The 26,394-nt window shown below is 37.9% G+C and overlaps 1 protein-coding gene across 1 annotated transcript in view; it reads left to right on the top strand.

Annotated features, from left to right (window-relative positions):
* The window catches only part of NCAPG2 (non-SMC condensin II complex subunit G2), a gene marked incomplete at its 5' end in the record, with an annotated part of 44,355 nt that extends 19,432 nt beyond the window's left edge, over nt 1–24,923 (top strand). The window contains 17 exons of the mRNA XM_084279968.1: nt 490–669; nt 1,678–1,830; nt 5,053–5,275; nt 6,431–6,549; nt 7,056–7,229; nt 9,475–9,545; nt 9,813–9,966; nt 10,189–10,362; nt 10,861–10,977; nt 11,086–11,229; nt 13,651–13,750; nt 14,373–14,557; nt 15,103–15,246; nt 17,076–17,179; nt 20,150–20,247; nt 20,653–20,755; nt 24,753–24,923. Coding sequence (XP_084136094.1) covers nt 490–669; nt 1,678–1,830; nt 5,053–5,275; nt 6,431–6,549; nt 7,056–7,229; nt 9,475–9,545; nt 9,813–9,966; nt 10,189–10,362; nt 10,861–10,977; nt 11,086–11,229; nt 13,651–13,750; nt 14,373–14,557; nt 15,103–15,246; nt 17,076–17,179; nt 20,150–20,247; nt 20,653–20,755; nt 24,753–24,804 — 2,295 coding nt within the window. The 3' untranslated portion in view covers nt 24,805–24,923. The remainder of the gene's footprint in view (nt 1–489; nt 670–1,677; nt 1,831–5,052; nt 5,276–6,430; nt 6,550–7,055; nt 7,230–9,474; nt 9,546–9,812; nt 9,967–10,188; nt 10,363–10,860; nt 10,978–11,085; nt 11,230–13,650; nt 13,751–14,372; nt 14,558–15,102; nt 15,247–17,075; nt 17,180–20,149; nt 20,248–20,652; nt 20,756–24,752) is intronic.
* Between the last annotated feature and the right edge of the window lie 1,471 nt (nt 24,924–26,394).

Here is a 26,394-nt window from a genome sequence, read left to right on the forward strand (position 1 = left end):
GAATTACTAAACACTTCTGAAATTAAGTTTAATGAAGACCTAAAAAAACACTTTACTGGTCTAGATGGGTGAGAATGGGCATAGTGTTTGCATTAGGAAAATGCTTGGGAAGTCCTGGGTATGGTCTTTAAAAATGTAAACATCAGATAATTGAATAAATTTAAAGGTTTTTATATAGTTGCATAGGAACAGTGGCCAGTGTAAATTCATGTGTAAACAGAAGTCTAAATATTCTTAAGTCACAGATGCAAGAATTAATGGGAACTATTTAAAAATAAAATATTTCAGAAGTCCAATTATAAGAATGGCTAATATTTTCTACTTTGCTTCATAATACGTTAAGAGAATATTAATAATGCATTTCCCTCATAGCATGACAATTTGCATTATGATTAAAAGGTAAAGGAATGCTCTTTGTTTATGATAGGTTACTAACAGCAGCAGAGACACAATAATGCATTAATCATACTATTATTCTGTTTGCTTTAGAGTCTCTTAGAAGATCCTCATCCAGTTGTTCGTTCTACAGGGATACTTGGAGTTTCTCAGATAACATCCAAATACTGGGAAATGATTCCTGCAACAATTCTTGCTGATCTTCTAAAAAAACTAACTGGAGAGCTGACATATGATGTAACATCTGCTGATGTCCGGTGCTCTGTTTTTAAAGTAAATCTTTTTATCTAAATTTCAAATCCTGATTGTTGCTTTTGTATTTCACTTGATGCACACGTTTCTAGTACAGGCTGAGCAGGTATTCTGCAAAATTACCTATGCAAGCAATAAAGTTCCTAATGCATGCAAGTTTTGCACACCTTGTATAAAAGCCACACATTTGGGATGAACAAATGCCTTAAAATAATTACTGATTGGCTTTGTGACTCTGAACCACTTGGCAGTTTGGACCTGATAGTTTTGGGGGTTTTTTAGCTATTAGATGTTATGCTTAGGCTGGAAAATGTATGCAGGCAGGTTCCAGTATGTCACTGGTTTTAACCCATCCTCAGACCTGCACAATTATGTTAGGGTTTTGTACCTCACTTGGTGTTTCAGAGGTTTGGATAAATGTCATTATGCACTGCTTCTCTGGGCATGCTGGCATACTGTGCATTGTTCAGTATAATAGGATTCATTCATCTACATCTTTCTGCCATCTGGTACATAACTGATAGCTGTATTTTCACTTTAAAATGTTGTGTATGTATCAATTCAGCTTTCATTTGGAGCTGTCTTCATGGTAATCCTCACTTGCTCCACTACAGCTGCATGGGGGTCTGTACAGGATAAGCAGAAAGTGCTGATTTAAAAATAACTTGGCAAAAAATGGTGTATTTTTTAACCTGAAATCAGTGGAGTTTAGGAGCTGGTATTGCTACCACGAAGACATACTTGGCATTGTGTCCTCAAGTAGAAGGCATGACTGAGGTCTCAATGTAGTTCTGAAGCTGCTTCATCTGAAATGAGTTCACTGAACACAGTTGACTGGAAATACGAAATACTGTCACAATTTTTGTTAAAGAACATTACAGGAAAAATCCATATGCAGAATGTTTCCCCACTTAGTTTAACTGCAGAAGTGTCATGGTCCAGTTCAACAATTTTTAGCTACATCTTTTTCTAAATCTACTCTTTGAATTTTATTTATCTTTTGTTTAGCATGATGTTTTTCTCTTGCAGTGCATACCTATAATTCTGGATAACAAACTAAGTCACCCATTACTGGAGCAGCTCTTGCCAGCAGTCAAGCACAGTCTTCATGACAATTCAGAGAAAGTGCGAGTGGCTTTTATTGATATGCTGCTGAAAATTAAGGCTACCAAGGCTGCTAAGGTAGGATAAGTGACACTTGATAAGGAGCAAGTCATTTATTTAAAGAAAAAAAAGTACCTTTTGAGACTACTGCAGTATTCCTAAATGGAAAAAAAATGCATGCTTCATGTAGTAATTCTCTTCATTTCAGTGTTGCCTCTCCACGTATAATTAAGCATATAACTGAGTTTATTTCTAAGACTCGTGTATTCTGTTGCTGTTCAGTACTTCTGTCCTTTATAAAGGTTTTGATCCAAGTGTAGGTAGCAGTATAGAAGCACTTCTTCACAATGATTTTGTGAATTCTAATTAAATCATGGTGTTCATGAAAAAACTTTCAAAAATGAAGACAGAGATTGTGACTAGTTCTGGTGAGACTTCAGCATTTCCCTAGCTGATTTTCACAGAAAAAAAAATCTCCATAGGGAACTACTGTGTCTGGATATTACTACAGCAGAGGTTTTATAGACATGCTAGAAAATTTGCTTTTTAATTGAGCCAAGTACACTCTGCTCTCCCCAACCCCCTGCCCCCAGACTCCCAATTCTGACTGCATTGGAACGATGAGTATGTCCAGTGGCTTCCCTGTGTTTGTCTACTCTTTCAGTGGCTGTTGGTATCATGGACACTGAGCATCTGCTCAGACCTTTTTCTCAGCATGTTTCTGTCTTCCTTGTCCTCTCATGGCCCTGCCAGGGCAGAGCAGTCAGCACAGCCGCATTGCTGTCCTGTCGTGCAGGTAGCTCAAGTGAGGACCCTCTCACCTTCTAAATGCTTTACACCTTTACCAAATTGCTTTTTTAGTTTTATGTACCTATTTTGATAATGCCCATTTTTCTCTTATTTAGGGTGATGCTGTCCAGCTGTAGGCATTATAGCATCTTTGAGCTCTTTCTCCTCTCACTGCCATTGATAGTTTCCCAATTCTGATATTATATTTTAATTTAATCATGGTTTTGTCTCTTGCTAAGCCTAATTATTAGGACATGCTTACCTTGTTTCTAGGCACATAAACAGTATGAAGTCAGAGGCATCTATACAGTTGTTCAGGAGAGAATTAAATAAATGCTTGTTTTTGGTGCTCAAGGAATACATCTGTTCCTAACATGAGAATTACCCATTTGACAAATGTGTGCACTCAAATTTTGATGATAGGAACTCAAAGACATTATATTGTGATTAAGCCACCCCAGTAAGTTCCAAATTCCTCCAAATAGGCTCTGGAGACAAGATAAATGGAAGTCAGTTTTGGAATTGAGGGCTTTTGGCTTCTTGTACACAGGTTCAGGATAAGGATTGCATAATACAACAGCAAGCTTGGTACTTCCATAATACCAACCTCAATACGTTGATTAGGCAAGGCCACAGATGGTGTGAAATGGAGACAAAGACTGCAAGTACCAGGTATTAACCATTCAGACTGTCAGCACAAGAAGTTTCTAGTAGGGTCCTAGTAGTGTTTGCAGATCTTCTGATTACTATGTGTAGCTGTACTTTTACTTGGGCAGTTGGTTCTGGTTGTTAAGAATATTGGAGATAAATGGAGGAGACAGTTCAGGGTTATTAATAGGTGGTAGTGTTCTAAAGGATAGTTTTTTCCCGGATGGTTCCATTTCAGCAGGTTCTAAAGCCAGGCCTTACCAGGTAAATCTGAGGTAGAATAGCAGATGTATCACTGTGACACTGCACCTCACTCTGATGGTGCCTCTGTTAGGGCAGGTATCACTTAGAATCAGCAGAAACAAATTACCGAACTGTTGGACTCTGAAATCTTAATCATCATAATTTCTATCATATTGTTGTGGTGTTTTAAAAATATTTGAAAAATACTCAACAAGCATAGTCCCCTAATAATCTGATCATGTGTAATTATAACCTTTGGAAGTATTTTTTTAATACTATTTTCTGCATTGCTCTGTAACCTCACAGGCACTCAGCGCTATTTCTTGGGCTGAGTTTTAACTCTTTGTAAGATACAAACAAGTCTGATTTAAAGGACTGGCACCTACAGCCTTGAATTGATCTGTTAATATCTGTTATCTGTATAGTAAAACACAAGCAAGTTTTTTTGTAACTTATATTCAACATCAACAGTGGTTTGAATGGATTTTTTTAATGTTACTTTGTGTACACTCTTTAAAAACCAAAGCATTCATATTACTGTTAAATTTACGAAAAGAATCATGTATGAAAGTAATTTTTCATTCAAATCAAAGTTAAGGCAACCAATCTTTTTGGCTTACCTGAATTATTCTGAATTTGCTGCCATTAAAGACAGATAATTCACAAGTTCAGGTATTTTTAAATTTTTGAGGTATAACATATATCTTCCATAAACTTAGTGCTTTATTTTTATGTAGTATAAAAGATTCAGATCTTCTAAAAGAAGGATCAGGTTTACATAAAAAAAATCCTAATAAGTGTTAGATGTTTCATCAGTAACTTCCTGTATTTAAGACTGTAAAATGTTTCTCTGGTAAGTCCTGGGGTTCCTTTAATGCTTATTCCAGAGACCTTCTTTTTATGATAATTCTAGTAGGGGATACACATATTTTGAAGTCACAGGGCAATGAGCTGCTATTCAAGAATAAAATTATACATTTCAGTGCCAAGAAATCCTATTTTTGGCATTGTGCACAACATTATTAACTCAAGATCTTCTCAAAAATTCCATCTATGAGTAGCATTACTGCTGCCATAACAGGCTGTTTATTCTTTCTGAATTTCATGACCTTTAATTACTGTGAGCTAGAGCTCTGCTGAATATGGGATGCACTTATCTTCTGGGATGGTTTTGGAAGGTATCTTCTTCTATACAGGTTTCTAAGGTGTGTACCATACCTGTAGGTTGCCTGGTCCTACTTTGTCCTGTGATGAGAATATGAAACATGCCACACAAAAAGAAATAATTATATTTTGTGGAGATAATCTTGTAAATAATTCTTCACTATACCTATGGAATTGCATTGCATGTACATTGAGCTGGAATTGCTTGCACCAGAATTCTACTGGTCTGTCAGAGTTACTGGGTGATTCAGAGGTGCATCAGAACAGTAAAGTGCTGTTGGTGCAGCCATATGGGACTTCAAGTAAATGCTGGTGTTTTGGTAAAAGTGCTCATGCCATTCTGGTAAATGCTATTCATATTTGTTGAGGCTTTTGATGTGGACAATACTTAATAATGATTTGTTTTACCTCTTTATTTTTTAAACTGCTTTAATATCTTTTTCTCTCTTTATAAAGTTCTGGAAGATCTGTCCCATGGAGCACCTTCTGGCTCGCCTTGAAGTTGATTCACGGCCTGTGTCGCGCCGCATAGTGAATCTCCTGTTCAACTCTTTCTTTCCTGTTAACCAACCTGAGGACGAGTGGTGTGAGCGCTGTGTGACTCTAATTCAGATGAATTCTGCAGCAGCTAGAAAGTTCTATCAGTATGCTTACGAATATACTGCCCCCACCAACATAGGTAAAGTACAAAACCTTGTGAGTCTGTAGAAATACTAATATCAAATGTAATTGCTTTTTAAATTTTACTCTTAACAGGGGTACATTGTTGCTAGATCTCTTGGTTTTTAGTATAATATTAGTTTGTAGTTTTTGAAATTATTGACAGAAGCAATGAACCCTGGTGACAACAATCGTAAGCTTTTTCAGCAATGAAGAGACCAAAGCTTTTTCTTTCTGCTCTTAGGGGCTGTGCTATACACTCTGACCAGTGTTATTGCTCTCTGATTTCTCTTTTCCCCTTTCTCCTCACATGTACCTTAAAATATCCTTGTGTCTCAAGTGATTTGAGGTCTTTTTTTATATGAAAGATTCCATAGAAGGTGAAAAACCTTTATATCTGATAAGCTGATTATCTAAGATTTGTGGATCAGTGGTATTTTCAAGTTGCTCAGACAGACAAAATCAAAAAGCCCTGTTTCCTATGAGAAGCCTCACTTTCAGTGAAAGGATATGTGCTGCACAGAGAATAGCTATTGAACCAAGTAAAATTGAGAAGTTTTTATTTCTGAAGAAGTTCTGATACTATAAAAAGAAAGTAGTCAGGATGGAGCGACGAGGGTAGAATGCCCAAGCTCTTTCCCCCTTGACTGATGTATTACCTCAGTAAGGTAATTTTGAAATAACAAGTGCTAGTCTCTTTCAGCTGTGGACATAGCTCTTTCGTTGTTATCTAAAGCTGAGCTTCACATTAAGGATTGCAATAGTTAGGCCACTACATCTTTTATAAATAATTGGAATTGACATCGGAGGGAATGTGTTATTGAGCATAGGGCATTGAATTAATAACTATGCCAGATGAATGTAGGAGTTGTGGGAGCTTCCTCTGATGCTGATCTGATAAGATGGCAGTTGGTTTTATTTTTGAGTTGACTTTTTAACAATGAAACTATAGAGTCTGGTGATAATGTTGCCATTTCTTCATAATTGAGGATATAAAACACACTAACATTTTTTTACCATTTTCTTTTAGCAGGAAATTTGGTATCTTTTTTCTTAGTTATTCCTGGTTCTGTTGCCTACTTTTCATGCTGGCTTTCCAGCATTACACTTTTGAAGCATTTAGTTCTTAACAAATAGTATGTGTCTAATTTATTCTTGTTATATTTAAATGTAGCTAAATTGATGTTTATTATTCGACGCTGCTTGAATGCCTGCATCCAGAAAGCAAAGAAAGAGAGTCTTCATGACAGTGATGATACTGACAAAGAAGAAAGTGGAGAAGAGAAAAAAAATGTAAGAAAGTCTACTTTATGATAAGTTCTGATAACTTCTTTTTTTCTGTGGTGCTTAATTTTAAACTTAGGGAGTTATTCATGCAACAGAAATCTGAAGGAAATCACTTGGGCATCTGTGGAATTAGAAGGGGAGAACTGCCACTAGAGTGTTTTCATGCCCTGCAATAGCAGAAATGTGGTGACGTAGCTAGAATGAGCTAGAAGGAATATGAATAGTACTCATATTTTAAATTAGTACTTCCTTTTTTCCAGAGCTAATTATAAATTGGTTTGATTCTGCAATTAAGGTATTAAAAAAATTAATGTTGCAAGATGACTCCAGTTGAAAATATACATATATATATATATATATAAGAACGACATGTGGAGTTCATGTTTTACAACAGACAGCAATGCTTTTGTGAAATGAATAGAAGGACTTTCATGTTTTTTTGAAACCTTATTTTAACATAAGTTTGCATTTGAGAAAATAAAAGTTAATCTTGCTAAGGGCTTGTATTTCAGGTCTTGAATGATGTGTTGTCAATAAATGATGTGGCCACCATGTCAAGTTTGTTGGAGGTCGTTGTAGTTCTCTGGAGAAGTATTCACAAAGCACTGGATCGCAACGAAGGTGCCAAAGATTATGCTATCAGAAAATTTGCTTCTGTACTTCCTGAATATTTTAAAGTGTTTAAGGTAAAGAAAGTCTAGATTTTCTTGGAAGTGCTTAGCATTTTCTAGATGCTTCCACGTGTTAAGTTTCTTGTTTATTTTCATGGCATTAAGTATTCTTCTTCACTGTTGCTAAAAACCATAAACAATAACAAGTCTCTTGGAATTCAAAAAATAGGTAGAAGTTATTCTCGAATTGCCGTGTTTGATAAGCCATTATCTAAATAGCCAACACAGAAATACTTCTGCAATAAATTGCTCTCCTTGTAATCTTTTTGTAAGGTTTCACTCCTGTATTTTTTTGAACTTTTGGAAATCAGTATCTGAAAATGTCTCTTTGCAGAATAAACAGTGTAGATGAGAGTCCATAGGATTTTCTACCCCTTATCCCCCAAACGCTTCAACCACTGCCCCTTATGATCCAGCTGCTGGAACAGACAGCAGAGGCTCCTTTTTTGCTTTCTAGTGTTTGTTTTTTCTGATTTGATTCTAGTCAGTAATGATCTTTTGATGCTCTTATTTATTGTTTGGGTTTGACATAAGCAGTTCATTAAAGTAGTAATTTTCAGTCTCCTTGATCTGTTTAATTGTTCTAATGTTGTTCTTCAGGATGCTGTCTTTTGAGAGTGGCTAATAGCGTCTGCTGCACCCTGCAGTGCATATAGAAGGATTATCTACTGGACATCTTTTTTGTTTATGGCTTTTATGCTGTTGTCATTTATGCTTGCTGTTAACAACAGTCAAGTTTGCTTTAGATAATCAGAGAGTAGAAATCAGTTAATTGCTACATAATATTCTCTCTCTACCTTGAAAGCATTTGGAAGTTGTCAAATACATTCCAAATCTTTTTGGGTATAGGATGTAACATCCCCCCTGAAAGCTTCTGGTGAGCAGAAAAGATACCCAGCTTTAGTGAGCAACCTTTTTGACTTTGATATTCTTACAGTGAATAAGCAGCTTGGATCTAAAAAGACCTGTCATCAGAGGCTTACTTTCTGAAAGACTGCAGATTGAAGCAGCATGTCTTTTTCCTGAAAAGCTACAAATATATTTTGAAATGAACTTTTAAAAATCATCTTTAAGAGGTTTAGCTCTTCAAATGTCTGAGTAGATAGTAATTTTTTTCTTATTGTATTATTGTAAGAAATAGTGTGGCCAGTAGGTCTGGGGAGGCGATTGTGCCCCTGTACTTGGCATTGATGAGGCCACACCTTGAGTGCTGTGTCCAGTTCTGGGCTTCTCACCATAAGAAGGACATTGAGGTCCTCAAGCGAGTCCAGAGAAGAGCAAGCAGGCTGGGGGCTGGAGGGCAAATCCTGTGAGGAGCGGCTGAGGGAGCTGGGGATGTTTAGCCTTGAGGAAAGGAGGATGAGGGGAGACCTTATCACCACCTACAGTTACCTGGAAGGAGGATGTAGAGATGTGGGCAATGGTCTCTTCAGCCAGGTGACAGGAGATAGGACAAGGGGAAATGGCACAAAGCTGTGCCAGGGCAGGGTCAGATCAGACGTTAGGAAAAAATTCTTCACTGACAGAGTTGTCAGGGCCTGGAACAGGCTGCCCAGGGAGGGGGTTGAGTCACCATCCCTGAGTGTTTAAAAAAAGGGTAGATGAGGTACTTAGGGATATGGTTTAGCATAGGATAGGAATGATTGGACTTGATGATCTTAGAGGTCTTTTCCAACCTTGTGATTGTGTGGTTCTGTATTAATGAAGCTTGGGCATAGTTAAACTCTTTTTGAAGTCTTCCATATAGATCGGTTTCTGTCTAATCCCAATGAGACACTCGTGGTCTAGAACTTGTATCATGATGTGTTGAAACAACTTGCAGTGCATTTTATGTTGCCATTGTTATGTAAGCACCCTTTTCTTTCAAGTATTTTTTTATAATTTTTTTGTGTGAATGAATATACAAGGCACAAGTTACTTGAGAGGAGTTAGATGGGGTCAAGATTGTGCAATTAAATACTTGCCGCTATTACAAAAAATGTAAGGTAGAGCTGTTACTTGCTTTGCAATGGTTATTAAGCTAATGGAGCCACAATTATTCAAGTTAGTTGTTCTAACAGTTCATCAGAAACCTGAATGATAAGATAATTGATAACTGACCTCTGAGAATAGGAATCTGAAACTTCAGAATGCAAACTGGTGAAAAAAGGGAAATCCTTGATTTGAGATAATCATACTTTTTCAGTATGCTCTTTAGTTTTGTGTGCATGGATGTATCTGTTGATGTACATCATATTGTGTACCTTTTTTTTTATCCTAGGATGAGCGTTGTGTGACGCCATTGGTTATTCTGGCATCTTTTATGCCCCCTGCTGCTATACCTACATTCAGGTACCATTTTTAAATCCAGTATAGGAATGACAAGAAATCTCTTGTTGACTGTATTTGTAAATTTTCACAATTTGATGTATTAAATGCCCATTTAGATCAATTAATCCACTAAACAAATTCAGTAAGTTAGAAAAATGTGAAGTGCTAATATGCTTTTGAGCCATTGGTCTATCTTTTATGGTGTTTTACTCGTTGATTTTCTTTGACTTTTTTCTGTGCTAATGGATGTAAAGCTAATGCATCTCTTTTTGTTGGTTTTCTTTCAAGCTGTGGTGTGATTTCTAGACTCAGAAAGATCGACAATGGAGCTGACCAAAGCAAATATTCTACCCTGATAGACTGCTTGTGTCGCTGGGGTCAAGTGGGACATATTATGGAACTAGCCTGTGATTGGTTGTCTGACACACTAACCCCAAGAAAGGTGTTGTATATGGATACTTCAGAGAATGAAGGCATTGATAGATTACCTAAAGGCATCATGCTCACCACACAGAGCCCCACCGCGCTAACCCCCCCCTCCCCTTCCTCCCCCATGGCTTAAATAGAAGAAGCTTCTTTAATACCATATTGTTCTGCTTTGGAATTAGTTGTAATGTAACATACTAACAGCACTGTACTGGTTTTGTGCTTTCTTCTCATTTAGAGTATTCAAACATCTGAGCGACGAGTACGGATCCAAGTAACACAGGAATCGAAGCCAGAATTAGCAGTTGATTACATTGAGTATTTATTGTCTCATCCTGGTAATCGTGATTGCCTGCTCTCTGTTCCTAAGAAGAAACTGAAGAAGCTTTTGAAAACTCTCAGTGCTGCAAAGGTAGTGTTCTCCTTACCATAAACAGTGCTTACAAACGAGTGCTTAACATCCTATATTGCTTGAGTCAAAATCAAGGCCTGCAGGAATAACTAAGTAAGATCCCTTCTCCTCTGCAGACGTGTTTTCCTCTTGATTTGTATTTCAAACAATTATTCTGAAGTAGCAGTGTATTAGTTCAGGATTGTTTGTATACAGACTTTAACCAGCCTGTCATTTTTAGGTGTCTCAAAATTTTTGTGATCTGTTGCTAGAGCACTTTTAGGAAAGGACCTAACTTTTGGAATGTGCATGTAAGGAATAGTCTGCAAATCAGTTACGGCATTGAAAAATTAAAGTGATTGAAAGTAATGCCTGTTGGTTTCAGTGGTTTGGGGGTTCCTTAAGGTTTTTATGTTTGTTCTTTTTTAAAAAAAAATCTTGTTGTTAAAGATGTTGAGAAAAGAAAACATTTTGAAAGGATTTTCTGGAAAACATAGATCTAAACTTTGGTATTTTCAGGACGTTCTCGGCTCAATTCTGAAAGCAACTGATACAGGTTCTGGTAGCTGCAATCAAGCAACTAGCCTAAGAGCCTTCAGCCTCTTTTGCAGGTTGAGTATTCATCTGCAGAACAAGGTACGGTTATACCTTTTCAATATAAACTGGAACTACAGCTGACATCATAAGGAAGTTCCAAAATTAATTGGAAAGACAATTGGTAAACTTCTGATTTTTTTTTTCCAGTTTTCTGAAGAAGGGGAAGATTACCTCTTGCCTTTGAAGGAGACAGGTGCTTGGATAGAAAGTGAAGTTGTACCTTTCCTACTAGCAAGTGATCAAGAGGATGGCATTTCAAAACGCAGTAACGTTTCTGAATTAATTATCCAGGTTAGAGGCCTCTTATAACACAAATCAAACTGAAAAGCCACATATGTAGGAGTTGTGTACTGACAAAGATCATTTTTGGAGCCCTGCAAGTGAATGAGCTAATGAAATACCATTCAGGTTGTTCTGAGGTGACAGTTCTGTGCTTTTGCTATTCCTCAGACTTTTTTTTTTATTTTAAATTGCTTTCACTTTAATTATGACCTTTATGTTTTATAAAAATACATATAGATATAATTGTGCATACCCTAGCAGTTAAATCAAGTAGCTGGAGTCAAAAATAACTTGTTCTTCTCTAAACCTTTTTCACCTACCAGCATAATATATATTCTGATCATACCTGTTGAAGTCAGGATGGAACACGTTTCATGCTTCGCTCTTGTGAAAATGCCCACTCCAGAAATGTCTAGCACAACAGGCCATGTAGCCTGGGTCTCCCAAGTTACTAACAAGTAATTCTTGTCCTCAGTCTCTCACAGCAATATTAATGCTGGGAAATGGGCAAAAAATGTTATGAAAACAAGGGTATAGTTATGTGGTTTGATAGCACTTAATATCCTGTTAGTGTTGAAAGTCCTGGAAATGACATAGGATCACTGCAGCAGCATACATTGTGTTGAATAGCACAATACATGACTTAGAAGACTGGGAAGGTGGTGTGATGATGAGAGAGGATTTAGATATAGTTATGTTTGCTTGCTCCCTTTCCTTTCTGTTTTCCCAAAAGAAATAGGTAAAATTATACCCTGAAGAGTTCAGTATGCTGAACAGCATGTCCCATAGAACATATCTTTGGAAGTCAACAGAGAGATAGGGTGTGAGTCACCTGGGAATTTAATGAGGAGGTCAGTCTTGTACTAAGTCCTACTGCTGTGGCCAAATGGCTTTTTGGAAAGTACATAGAGCTAGTAAGCTCTAACTATTCTTGTTGTTCCCTGTACAGTTTCTTGTGTGTATTTATTTGCTGCTTTCTCTTCTGCCTGAGTGAAAAATTTCATATGCATATCAGAGCTCTTTGGTGGGCTATCTTTAAAAAGTTTGGAGGCATGAAACTCAACCTTAGAGAAAGATGAGACACAAAATAGGGTAACTTTACCAGCACTACCAGCATGCTTACAATCAATTTCCTAGGAGTGAATACAAAATGAAAATGAAACTTATTGATAAGCAATAAGATAGGCAGTTATCACTTTTAAACCCATCTGATATGTTACTTGACTGGGCAATAACAAAACAAAATTATCTTTGCTAGTAGATCTTAAAGTCCATATGCATCATTATTTCCAGAAGAGAAATTTGAGTTGTAGAGACTGATATGCCTTGTCTGGAAGTCAGGAAGAGAATCCAGGCCTCTTGCATCCCCTGTAGTAAGCTACACGCTTGTTAAGCAGCAACTTTTTGTGCCTCACCTTGCATACTATTTCTTTATTTATTGATAGTGCTTATTAATAGTTTGGAGTGTATGTTGAGTAACAATACTGGCATTAAAAGCAGACCTAGTTTATCTCAAAATATCCATATAATATACAGTAATTACAGTTGCTTCTTCAATACTGTTTTATATCAGAGGGGACTGGGGTGTCTCCTTTTTCCCCACTTAATTTCTCTGTCACTTTCCCTGCCACATATGTAATTTTTTCCCATTTCACCCTTCCTTCTCTGCTTGCTCTGTTACTCAGTTTTGCACTCACTGTTATGGGCAGGGATTTATTGTGGGGCTGTTCTCTATTAGGCCATTGATTTGTTGCATGGGGCTGATAGGCCCTGACAGAAACCCCAGCATAATCAATGACAGTGTCCCTTACCCCTTATCTTCATTTCCCCTTCACAGAAAGCATCGAAGTATATAATGTGGGGGGGATTTTAGCTAGTTTTGGATGGTTTCTGTTACAGTCCCATGGCACATCACTTAAGGTAGATTTTAGCATTGAGCTTCAGGTCCTTTCAGATTTTGGTCAAGGGAAAGACTTGGACTAACTGTGGTCACAGTCAGTGTCATTGAACAACCCAGCTTACATATACAAAGTCTGGTTAAAAATTCTTTGTCTATACATTAGTATGGTAAGCTGTTTAGTATGTAACATGTGTGTCTTTGTAAAAGCTCTTTTTGTATGCTGGTTTTAATTTTGCTATTCAAGATGGGTAGAGATGTCTCATTCTGCCTCAGTAAACGTTATGATTCAGTGCCTCTGAGCCTGAGCAAAAAAGATAAAGGATTTACTGCTTTTGAGTAACTGCATTTACTGGAGGAAAGAGCAGTGGAACTGTTTGGAACTCTTGAATTTCAAAGGTTGTGAACTGATGAACTCCATGTAGATGCACCAGATTTCAAGGCAACTCAGCTGACATTATGTGTTTTTGTTGGTTTTAGGTTTTACTGAACTGTTAATTTATTTCTCATGTACTTTTGCATCTCTTTTCTAGGCCTACCTGACAGTATGTAAAGATGTCATAATGGTTGGCCTTGGCAATCTCACCTTTCAAGCACAGCTTCTAGATATGGCTCTTTCAGTTATACAAACAAGTACGGTATTTTGTTCTAACATCAACATCTCTCTATATATTTAACTGACTCATACTGGCAGAAGTGTGGCTGTGAACAGACTAGAGTCTATTTCTCAGAAAATGGTGGTCACAGCTTATGCTAGCTACCAACAATAATGTGTTGCTCTTGATAACAGATGTTTCTTCCTTGCTCTTAGATTCCAGTTATTACTATATAAATTGGGGAGAGGGGTGGTGTGTATGTGTGCATATATATATATATTTAAAAAGTTATATATATATGAAGTAATACATGTATTCCATATATATATATATCATTATGCCTTAGGAAACAATGTGTGTCACTATGTAAATTTGGTTCATATTTGAAAAGTTAAGTCTACAGTACAGACACAATTAGAGCTCAAGTCCTGAAATCTACAATTGTAATCCCTATACTTCAAGAACTATGCTGGATTTATGCTTAAAATAGTGATTGAACTATATCAAAATTTAAGCAAAAGATGCTCAGAAACTAAATATAATGTCTACACTTGTATACTGTATCTATGTGTGGCATATAACTGAATTTCAGTCTGAGGCTGTACCTCATGAATATTTTATTATAATTTTTACATCATGATATTTACCTCTTTCTCTAGAGAGAGGTGGCTTTTGTGCTCCAGTGTTACTGTATACTCTAAAGGAAATTATTGAAGCTTCTTTAACTCAGAATAGTGAGACAGATGAAGTGGCAAATCTGTTCCATGCTGTACGGACCGTCTTCCAGAAGGTTTTAAAATGCGTGGCATGTAGACTCAAGAAGCAGCAGGAAGAAGGGATTCAGGTATCTCATTACACTTGAAATTGCTATCTAATACGTAGATGAATCCGTATTTTTATACAAATTGCTTAGTTTGTGGTTATTTGTGTTGACTTTTGATTAAATTTTCAGTTAAACTTATAAATTTCCTCATTTCCAATGGGTTTTTTAATCTGTTGTCAGTCTTACCATGATGAGAAAAAACTGTAAATTGGAGAACAATGGATTCTGTTATGGATGATCCTGGACTAGCCAAGTACTCAGTCTTATCTGTAATTAAACGAACTTTCCCAATTGAGAGCAAAGAATTTGATTATATGTTATAATCTTGGGAGAGAGGACAAATTGCCATTATTTTAATTCTTTCAGCCTGAATTATATCAGCTTCAAAATATGTGTGATGTCCTAAAGTTCTTCAAAACCTCCTATCTTCACAGAAGAGTTAGGTTCTGGTATTTTGTAGCTAAAATGCCTCAATAGCTCAAAGTGTGACCTGCACTTCCTCACAGAGGAAATACTCAATTCTACTCAAGCAATCTGAAAAATCTCATGTTTTTCTTTGGTTTTAGTTAATTCACTCTATTCAAATGCCTCTTCAAGAACTTGTACACACAGTCCAGTGCTGGCATTCATCTTGCCCAGCAGTTCACCAAGGTGTATTCTCTTCTCTCCTGGCTGCAATAGTAGTAGAGATAAATGACGTGCTACAGAAGGTAAAGTTAACTGTGATTTGGTTTTTACTTACCCCCTACCCCCACCCCAGCACCTACTGCCTTTTAAACATTGTGTTGGAACAATAGAGCTGTGTTCAGTGTGATCCTTGTGCTGCAGATGAGGATTTTGTGTGTGTTGGCATAGAACAAAATGGAAATTTTATGGGCCGTAAGTTCATATTATGGTGCATCTCTCAGGTTTATGAATACAGCTGTGTAAGAACAAAGTTGTCCTGATACCAGGTTCACTCTCTGCCTCTGACAGAAGAATTTAGAAATTAGGCAGTGTTGACAATTAATGACATAGTTTTCTAGATGTTCCGTGTATGTTTTGCTGACTCTGGCTGGGAAAGGGTTAGTTTACAGTTGTCTCTGTGGTGCTGTGGTTTAAGTCTGTGGCTGAAACACAGCTGAGGGCACACCAGTTGTGGCTGTTGCCAAACTGCTTGCGGAGCATCAGGGCTTTCTCCCTTTCACCCCCTGCCCTAATAAAAAGGAAGCAGGCTGAGGGTGGGCAAGAGGTGGGAGGAAGCACAGCTGAGGCTGTTAACTCAAACTGACACAAGACATGCTTCATACCAGGCAATGTTGTGCTCAGCAGTAAAAGCCCAGGACAAGGAGCAGGAAGTGAGGTCAAAGAAGTGACTGGCTGATCTCTGAAAGATTCCAGTTCCCTGTTCTTGGAACTGTCTCTGTAAGGGTCTGTAATCCTGTTGGGAAGCAGGCCGATGTCTTGCTTGGCACCCATCACTTGTGCATTCTCTGCTGCAATACAGATCTGTTCCTCATAACACATCTCTGGTTTAATTCCTCTGGTTTTTGTCTAGAGGATTTCCTAATATCTCCTCTGAGATTCTTTGGAAAGTAAAGAAGGAAGCTCAAAAACCAAAAAGAAAATATAGACAGACATTATCATATGGGCTGAAAGTCCAAGGAACAGTTACTGTCCTGGAAGGAGAAGAACATGCATGTTCCTAATGCATGTAGTGTTAGGAGCAAATACGGCTAGTAAGACTCTGGAAGCTTTGAGAACGAACAAGGAAGAGCAGATGTTCTTTAGCAGAGGCTGTATTCTTATTCTGCTTGCTTTATGTCACAAAACAGAGCAATAAACCATTGCTGGAAGGTACAGAGTACAACAGAGCTGCTCCTAAGATTCTGTGTTGCAGAAGGAACTGAAACAAAACCAGATCTTTACCTACAAATATTAACGTCTCCGCTGAGGGGCTGTGGGATGAAGGCATGTTCTTTACAGATGCTGTGGAGTAAGAGTTTATGGTCTTGAATGATGCTGCAGAATTGTAGTCATAGATCATGAATGTTCATTGCAGTAAGTCACCTCAGCTGGGGTTTTCCCTGCCCCCAGGTTATTGTACTGGTAAATCAAATAAATACTTGCTATGCTGTTTGCAAATTGCTACCAAGAGATGACGCAGGCAATCAGGAAACCACTGTCATCTGAGCTATGTATACACACTTACAGTTGGAGGCACAAAGGATACTCATTGGTGTTTAGTAGGCTGTGCCTTTAGAGTGACCAACAATATTAGTGAAATGAAACTTCTGTTCAGACCAACTGTGGAGAACGTTTGCCTTGGTACACATACTGTTTATTTGTCTTAGTTTTATCCTTTCTAATTTAAATTTGTTTTGTTATTTGGACACAACACAATTGGATTAAGGTTATTCAAAGAACACTCGTGAATGTTTCTTACTATGTAAGGATAGGTCTTGGTTAGTGCAGTTACTAAAATACAGATGAACTTTGATGTTTTCTGCATATATACATTTCATCACCTACAGCAGTTGTTGACTTCTTTCTTTTTTAGGCTTCCAGTGAAAAAGATGTGACAATACCAAAGGCTATTTCAGACCTTCCTCCTCTGTCAAGCAGTTTGATGGCCATAATTATGAAGTCGGTGAACCTTGTCAGGTAAATGTTCCTACTTCAATTTGTTGGTAATGTAAACAGTTGATATATTGTCAATAAAGTTTTAATTTCTAAATTCAAATAACTTTTGACGAACTAGATGCTTACTAAATTTACCTGCACTACTTCATAATCTCTTTTTCTTGGCATATTGCTTGTATCCCTGTCTCTTGCTGTCATAAGGGGTTTGGTTTTTTTCCTTTTCAATCCTTCTCTAGTTCTAGTTAAACATGCAAAACAAGGATTCCAGAGAGTACAGCAAAGAGGTTTCCCAATCCAGATCTTCTTGTTCTGTGAGTTAACAACTGTCCATCAAGGTGCTCTCTTTTAGTGAAACACAATTGTTTTACACATCTCTTTTGAAGGAGATGCAGGAATTCAAGGAATTCCTCTTGAAGTTTTTCTTGTAGTGGCCAAGGAGAACCTTGTCCTTTCTTGCTGGAGAAAGCTGCTGGTTTGGACCAGATCATTTCTTTGAGAACTTTGATAAACATGTATCTATCTATTAAATAGTCCTTAACTTTCGGGTGCAAAGAAGATATGTCAGGATACAATTTACATCCAATAATACTGGTGCCTTAGGACTGTAACTACTTTTAAGGCTTTTTTCTTTTATTTATCTGTACCAATAGGCCATAATCCAGTAGCAAATCATTTAGTATTTCAGAATTTACCATCTTCCATGTCAATCCAAAAGCCTTTGTCAGTAAAGAGTCTGATGGTGCTTCTGTTCTGTGCACATACATTTATCTTGCACTGGGTTCTGCAATGTTGATTATGTTTGCAGGTGTTAATCTTTAGCACTGAATTTCAGTCCCCATCAGTAACACTGAGTAACTTGGCAATACCTGACCAACATGTGGGTATCATTTCCTTTAGCAGGGGACTATCTGTATAGGAACTGACTACTTATCTCTCTTTCTTGTATGTATTTGTAAATAGCTTGCTGTTCTGTTCCCCAGTAACTTTATCTGCAGGCTTAAGTGACCCCTGTTGACAGGACATGGGGAAATGCAGCTGCATTAAGCCTGCAGTGAGACTTACCAGAGGTTAGTAAAATTACAGTGTTCCTTCATAGAACCACAGACTGATCTGGATTGGAAAGGACCTCAAAATCCATCTACTCCCAACCCCCTGCCATGGGCAGGGACTCTCTCCACTAGCCCAGGTTGCCCATAGCCCCATCCAACCTGGCCTTGAACACTGCCAGGGAGGGGGCAGACACAGCTTCTCTGGGCAGCCTGTGCCAGGGCCTCACCAGCCTCACAGGCAAGAATTTCTTCCTTATACCTCATCTAAATCTCCCCTCCTTCAGCTTAAACTGTTTCCCCCTTGACCCATCACCCCATGCCCATGTAACCAGTCTCTCTCCAGCTTTCCTGTAGCCCCTTTAGGTACTGGCAGGCTGGTATGAGGCCTCCCTGGTGCCTTCTCTTCTCCAGGCTGAACAAGCCCAGTTCTCAGCCTGTCTTCATATGAGAGTTGCTTCAACGCACGGATAACTTTTGTGGCCTTGCTCTGGATTCATGGAACTAAAGGAGTGCCTACTCCTTCACAGTGATAACAGTGAAGTTAAAACTCAGGCTGGAACACCATCAGTTAACAATTTAAGAGTACTATGCAATGGAATCAATTGGTCAGATTAGTTCACAAGGATATAACACTACTAATGCAAAGTATGAGTGACTTCATAATACTTATTTCAGAACCTGAAGAGCTTGCTTTCATCTTTCTCTGCTCTTTGAAGCAACAGTTGGGCTTCTACAAAGCTTATTTACTGAATCACTAGTGGAAGTTGGTTCTGTTCTTAACTGTGTGTTTTATTTTGACATCTTATTACAGTAAAAGCCTGAAGGACAGTTAAAGTCAGAACTGGGTATTTATGGGGTTCAATTGTGGTAACAGAAAATAATTTTACCAAAGCTATTTTGGAATATTTTGAGGAAAGTTAATGTAATATCTACTGCTGTATTTCCCCTTCAGATCTTCAGAGGACACTCAGGTTTGTGAGACCACTCCTTAGACAAGGAGTGACTAGGGGGATTACAGATCTTGTCCATCTTATCCCTCTTGTTCTTTTTTTCTCAGGTTTTGAGAATTGCTTCTGAGTTAATTTTGTTACCTTTACCATACATGCTATAAGGACCAATTAGTGGTTTCATTCTGTAGGATTGTCTTGTTCCATACTGCAGTTCAGTTTGGTTTCTAGACCTCTTCCTTGACTCCCTTGTTTCATTTCTCTTAACTTGCTGTATGTCCCAAGACACCTCTAATGTTTGCTGGTGCTCCTATCATCTTGCTGCAAGTGAATCTCTTAAGATACATAAGGAGTTAGTATTTATCTCTGGCTTTGTGATGAACAGTTGCTTTGGGTCTGTTAGTCCATCCATACTTTCCATATGTGTTTTGGAAGTGTTTTGGGGCTATATTCAGTTATAAACATTCCTCACTGTTTTGTAGTTACAAACCTGTCTATTTTAATTTTTGAGATAAAAGTTTTAGACCAAAGTGTTAATTAGACTCCAGTTTCTAATTGGACTACAAGTAGTAATAGTTTGAAGGGCATGAGCAGACAATCCATTGGAGTCATACAATGTGTTATTTTAAATATCAGTAGGAATTGAAGTTAGAAATTTCCATACAAATTATGAGTTAAATTCCAGTAGAACCAGTAGCTTTTTCATTCAATAACTTTCCAAAATAGTCCACGAGCTCTTAATTTCTTTTAACAGCTCCTTATTCTGTGTACAAACTTTTTTTTCTTCCCAAGCAATTTGCCATTCTGCTCAGTCAGCTGTTCTGAGCTCCAGAAGCAGCGTGATGCCTTCAGTCACCCAGTAACCGCCGCTCTGTCCTGCCTGGGGTCTCTGAAGCTCTGGTGGCAGGGTAGCATGACCACAAGCTTGTTCTGTTCAGTTTTATTTTGAAAGAAATATAATTTATAACACATTTTTGCGTTATTTTTTTCCTTAGGTCATTTCTAGATGAATTAATGGAACGCGTTCTCTCTAAAGAAATTGAAGGGACTTTTAGTCTAACATCTACTGTTTGCATTGTGATTATAATTAAGGGTCAGTCAAACCATTTTTTTCCTTTTTTTTATATATGCTACATTTTTAAAGCTGAGTTCTCATACAATTGAATAGCTACTTCTCATCCTGTTAGTTTTCTACAGAATTTAAGACTGTATTACTTGTAAGATGTGTTGCTAAGCTTTGGACTCACAGTCTTTGTGTAGTGAGCTTAAAAATACAATTGTCAACTAACTCATTAGGGTCACCTCTATTCTGATTTGTTGAAATAGTAATTGATCCAGGACATTGACAATATAATTTATTTTTAAAATTAAATTAAATTTAATAGCTAATCTTTCATTAAACAACCTTTTATGTTAAGAATATTCTATGAAAATATGTGGAGGTGTTGATAGATCATTACTTTTGTCCAACTTTTCAACACTACCCTATTTCAAATAGGTAAGCACAAAACTTCACTTCTGAAGGATATTGCTCCTGCCATTCAAAGGAAACTGATAACCTGCAGGGATGCTGCCACGGAAGAAGCTAGCAGCACTGAAAGGTAAATGTGCTGTGGGGAATGAACAGTAACCTCTCCCACACCCTCTCTGCAGTAATTGGCTGTGGTTTGTACTTAGATAATACATGTAGTGCAATCTGAATGATGGCAGGGTTTAAAATAATGGGTTAAAAATTGTGAGCTCCTGAGCCCAGCACAGTGTTCAATGTCCTGCCCATAGAGTTGTGTGATTGCAATGCATATGTAGTTTGGTGGTTTGTGTTAAATTACAATGTGTTATGGTTTGATCCTCTGCATTTGTGGGATTCAGTTCTGTGAGCAGCAAGTGTAGAACAAAGCAAGTGGTCTACTTACTGCTGTGGGATTTTCCTCCCACATATTGGAATTAGGCATAGGAATCCACACCTGTGCTGATGTTACAGATTTAACTGAGTGCACCAATGATGGTAACACCTTTCCATGGGTGATTTTATTTTGCTCATTTTTGGGATTTCTGTATCCTATCTGGTTGATTTTAGATCCTTTGGGAGAAGATTCTTGAAAGCGATTGGCTATGCTGTATTTGCATTACGATAGAGAATCATAATGCTTTATTTAGCTTTAAGTGTTTCAAACCCGCTGAAGTCTAAAAAGTGTGTTAATATTTGATTTCTGCCTACTTACTGATCTGCCCATGGAATTAGAAAATGTGCAAAGTAGAAATTGAAAAGAATATGAAGAAAACAGACTATGGCTATGGACATTGTTTCAAAAATACTGAGAGAGTTAGAAATGCAGCAAGGTGGCCTGAACACACAGAGGCCCTTGCAGTTGTTAATTGCATTGGATCAAGAAGCTCCACAGCTACACCGAGTGTTCTGGCACTTCAGTTATCTACCATCACAAATCAGATGATTGATTTTTATTTTTTTTTTACAAAGTGAACCCTTCAATTCCATTTCCTGTCAGACATAAGGAAGTAAAACCCAGAAATGTTGCTCTCAAGGCTTTGTTTCCACAGAGCATATTTGTGCTCATGTAACATAAACTTGTAAAACTCAGAGTGACTTGGTTTCCTGGGTGGATTGTTTTAATTAGTTGCTCAGCTGTGAGCAAATTTATCTTGGTTGGGACCTAGCTTAGAAACTAAACCAAACAAAAATAAACCAAACCTAATTCCCATTTTTTTCCCCATGAAATCATGTAACATTGGGTTGCCAAGTGTTCTACTAGGATATTTTTGTAAATAATAATAATGATCTGGAAAAGGTGAGCAGCAGAGAATCGTGATTCAGTTTGCACTATTTTTAATCAAGACAGAAAAGGCTGAGAAATTAAAGCAAATCTTAACATGATTAAATAAATAGGCACATTAAAATGAATAATTGCTGCCACTTGAGTGCACTACTGACTATAAATTTCAGTAAGAACACAGATAATTGCTTTATGAATCTATATGATCATCTGTGCCCAGTGAACAGGGACAAATCAGCCTAGAAGCTGGGGCAGATGAAGAGTGTAACATGCTGCACAGTGTTTTAATTCCATGGTATATGAATGGGTCCTTTTGTGTAATACAAACCCAGGAGATAGTGGCAGATAAAATTAAAAGATTGGGAATATGAACGTGCTAATGGGAAGTATGTGTAACAGGAGTTAGAACTGCATTGTGATGGCAACACTGAGAAGCTGTCATACAGCTCTGCAGAATTCAGGAGGTTTGGACAGGTATGTTGGGGATTTCTTCTCCCCAGCAAGGTACAAGAATTCCTGCTGAACAAAGGTTAGGAGGGAGCTCTCCAGTGATTATGTTTTACCTGATGACTAATTGAAAGTGGGTTTGCACTGTCAAATAAACATAATGTTGGACTAGGCTGGGGTCTCTAATGTCTTCTGGCATGTATGACAGTGTTCCAATACTTATGTGCTGATGTGTAACTAAGGTGTGATGATACAGAGTCTGAAATGTGCCTTGTGGTTTGAAGACCACTTTATCATCATACTCTACTTACCAAACACCAGAATTTTGGCTATGGCATGCTACAAGCCAGCTCTCTGATCATTATTTGAGCACAGTCTTACAACACATGGTGCTGTGCTGATGCGTGATAGAATAGATTACTGGGGGTTTTTAACTCATACTTAATAGTTTTATTACTTTTTGCTTCTGAATGCATTATCTTATAATAACTCCTCAAGGGATTATTTTCCTTAATGGCCAGGTATACCAGGAAATAGTGACATTCTTTAATTTCCCATGAGACGTGGCATTCTGTGCCAGCATCTTCAATTTGACTTAGAAGTAATCTATTACATATTAGCAAAGAAAGAAAAAAGTACAAATGCTGCCTGGTGTAGTAATTAAAGTGCTGCCCTTAAACAAGGAATTGTTGTGCTAATTCAGAAGCAAAACTTTCCACTGTAATTTAGTCTTCCCTCTTCAGCTGAGTTTGCAGTTTCAGGTGGCCCTGAGGGTCTATTATTTTAAAAATGCTGTTCAGTGCACTTAAAAATTCTGGACAACATGTTGTATATTGAGAGAATTTCCTCAAGAGTAATGGCAGATACATTCATGTAGTTTATAAAATGCAAATATTTATGCCTAGCAAAAAATATAAAGCTGTCAGTGCAGTGGTTTGGAGGCTAGAAAAACGTGTTCCACACTCTATAAACCCAAATGTGCTATAGAAGAGTACCTTTTACTTAATATTTTCTATTTGCTTTAATTAGCATTGTGATATATGGGTGTAAGGATTTAAATTCATGTAGTGGTGGTTCTGTAGCTCTATTAGTTATCTGGCTTCCCAAACTCCTTATTGCTTCTGTAAATAACGAATCCTGAATTGGTTTGTAACATAACCTTGCATATGATCTGCCACCTGGCCAAAGTTCACTACAAAGGGACCTGGTAGAACCAACTGAAACTACTATTTATACAAATGAGCATTGTGTCTAAAACCACAGACTCACCTAACTACAGAAATCTGGCTGTACATTATAAAGGAGCTCATTTATGCAGCCGAGTTCCGTGCTGGCCCAAAGGATACAGCTTTATGAAGAGGAGCACGTGACACAGCCATGGCAGGGTGAATTCAGGGACATCCCACATACTGCTATGGAAATGCAGAGTTACCTCCTGTAATTTCAGGTCATGGTGTGTCTCATCATGAGTGTCCTAACATAAGATTAATGACTGACTAACCTTACTTATTTTGGACATAAATCTTAGACTACAGTAATAAAAATATCGAGGAAAGGAAAGTACTCCAGAAATCCAGGGGACAACCTTTTACCAGAGTAACATGAAGAGAAAGTTGGGAGTGGTTAAGAGGGAAATAATGTTTTGACAGAAGATCAAAGTGCCCATTTTTATCTTTTGAGGATACTTTAGAGGAGTGTTAGACACTGTGAGAGATCACAACTACAAAGACCAGGTGAGTGACAGTGTCAGGGAAGGCAAGAAAATAAAAAGGGCCTGCCAAATGCCAAGTCCAGAGCTGACCTTTGAGAGTGTTTAGGGAGCACTGTGAGACAAAAGAGTCAAAGGGACCAAGATGGGTGTGTATTCAGCTGGGGGAGGCAGCTAGGATGAGACAGAAAGCTCAGGTTTGGAGAAAAATTGCCAGAGGTGAGGGGGAGACTTATGAAGATGGAAGAATGAGGAGGAAAGTAGGAGAATGAAAAATGGCCTTGGTATGAATTAGCAGTACCAGATTTGATTATTTATGTTTGAAAAAAGAGTAAAAATGCTGTGCAGAAAAGGAGTGGGTTCTTTAAATAGATGGTGAAATATTAGAAAATGTGCCTGAATTGACAAAGTAATTTAAACTGGCTTGCTGGGGATAACACTACAGCTACAGATTATCAGCAGAAAAATGGGAAAGTTGAAAGAAAAACCCCCAGCTATTTCAAAAGTAATTTGTAAAGGCATATTTAATACTTAAAGTAATATGGAATACTTGTCAAAGAAATCAGGCAGTAGTTATGCTCTGAGAATCAAATAATCAAGGATTGATTTAGCATATCTAATCCTGTTGTACATTCTTTTCTGCCATTTCAGGATCCTGTGTGAATCATCACTGAAAGCTTTGGATGAATTTTTGAATCCTTGACCACATGAAAGATTTGATCATGAAAATTAAGAGGAGGAAGATGTACTGTTTTTTTAAAAAATATTACCTTGTAAATTTATTAAGAGTTAAAATTTCTTTTCTGTTATTCTGTACATTTAATGCAGCCAAAATGTATAAAAGTGTGTATAGAAATCATAATAGTAAAGATTTTTCAAGCTGCTGTAAAGAGGTTATTATCTATAAAAATGTCATGTCATGTGGGTGAGGGTTGTGTGTAAAATCAGTATCTTTGTCTCTATACAACAATTAAGAATTGTACCTTGGATGCTTTGAGATTGAGGGAGCATGTAACCTCCGTTCCTGGGAAGACTGTAGAGCAAATTCCTAGAGGTCATGGAAATTAATTTCCTTTCAAGACATGGGAAGGACAAAATGGTGATTGAGAACAGCCATCATGAATGCACCAGGGGCAAACTCCACCTAACCAAGCTTGTTTCCCTCCCTTGTGTGAAAGAAGAGAGAGCAGAGAACGGTGTCTTTCCTGTCCTGAGCAAAGGCTTTCACACAAGCTCACACAGTGCCCTCGCAGCCACATTAGAGAGAGGATGGGATGGATGGGAAACTGGCCAGACCCCAGACTTGAAGAGTCAACACCCATGAGGGGTTGGGTGGTCCCGTTCAATGGGATCCTGACAAGCTGGACTTAAGGATCAGCAGCTTTCATGGTGTTCCACAGAGACACTTCCACCCACGATGGAGTAATCCTGTACACAGGTGTAGGCGAGTGCAGAAGGGCCATCCTACTGCTGGCTTCACCTACCTGGATAAGGATGAAGACTTACCTCAGATGTACACATGAAGAGAGTATGAGGCAACAGAAACAACTTGGCAGCAAGAGGAATTCTCACTGGACACAGAGAAAACATTTTCCTTATGAGAGTGAATTGAAACTAGAAATGAAAGAGGAACTGGTTGCTCACACAGGCTGTGGAGCATCCATCACTGGAGGAATGCTCAATGTCACTGACCAGCCAGGTACTGGCTTGATTCAGTAACAAGTGTATGGAGGGGGAATGCCCAAGCAGCATGTAACACACATACTCGATTAACACGTAAGTTAAATTGTTTTAAATTTAGCTATTTTTATACATTGCTACTAATGATGCAGATAACAGATATGTAAAGCCCCTTATTAAATATTAATGAAAACAGATGCTGTCCTGTGACTAGTAATATAATGCTGATTGCAGAATGTTATTTTGCCTTAACTGAGGTAAATTAGATGTCTCAGCTCAGGGCAGGGTTAAACCCAGTGGTAATTAAGCACTGCACAGACACTGGGATGGGGAAAGAATTTTAAGGGTTAAGGTGGGAGAGTTGTGGGTTGAGGTAACAGTTTAACAAGTAAAAGGAATAATAATTTTAAAAATTGTAAGAAAGAAAAAGTGAAAAAAATAAGAAAATAAACCCCATGAAAGGCAGGTGATGCAAATGAAAACAGTTGCCCACCACCACCCCACCCAGCTGCTGCCCATGCAATGTCCTCCCCACCAACCTCACCCCCAGCTTTATATGCTGAGCATGACATCATACACTATGGGATATCCCTTTGGTCACTGGGGTCAGCTG

The sequence above is a fragment of the Gallinula chloropus genome (genome assembly GCF_964237585.1).
Source record: "Gallinula chloropus genome assembly, chromosome: 2".
NCBI lineage: Eukaryota > Metazoa > Chordata > Aves > Gruiformes > Rallidae > Gallinula > Gallinula chloropus.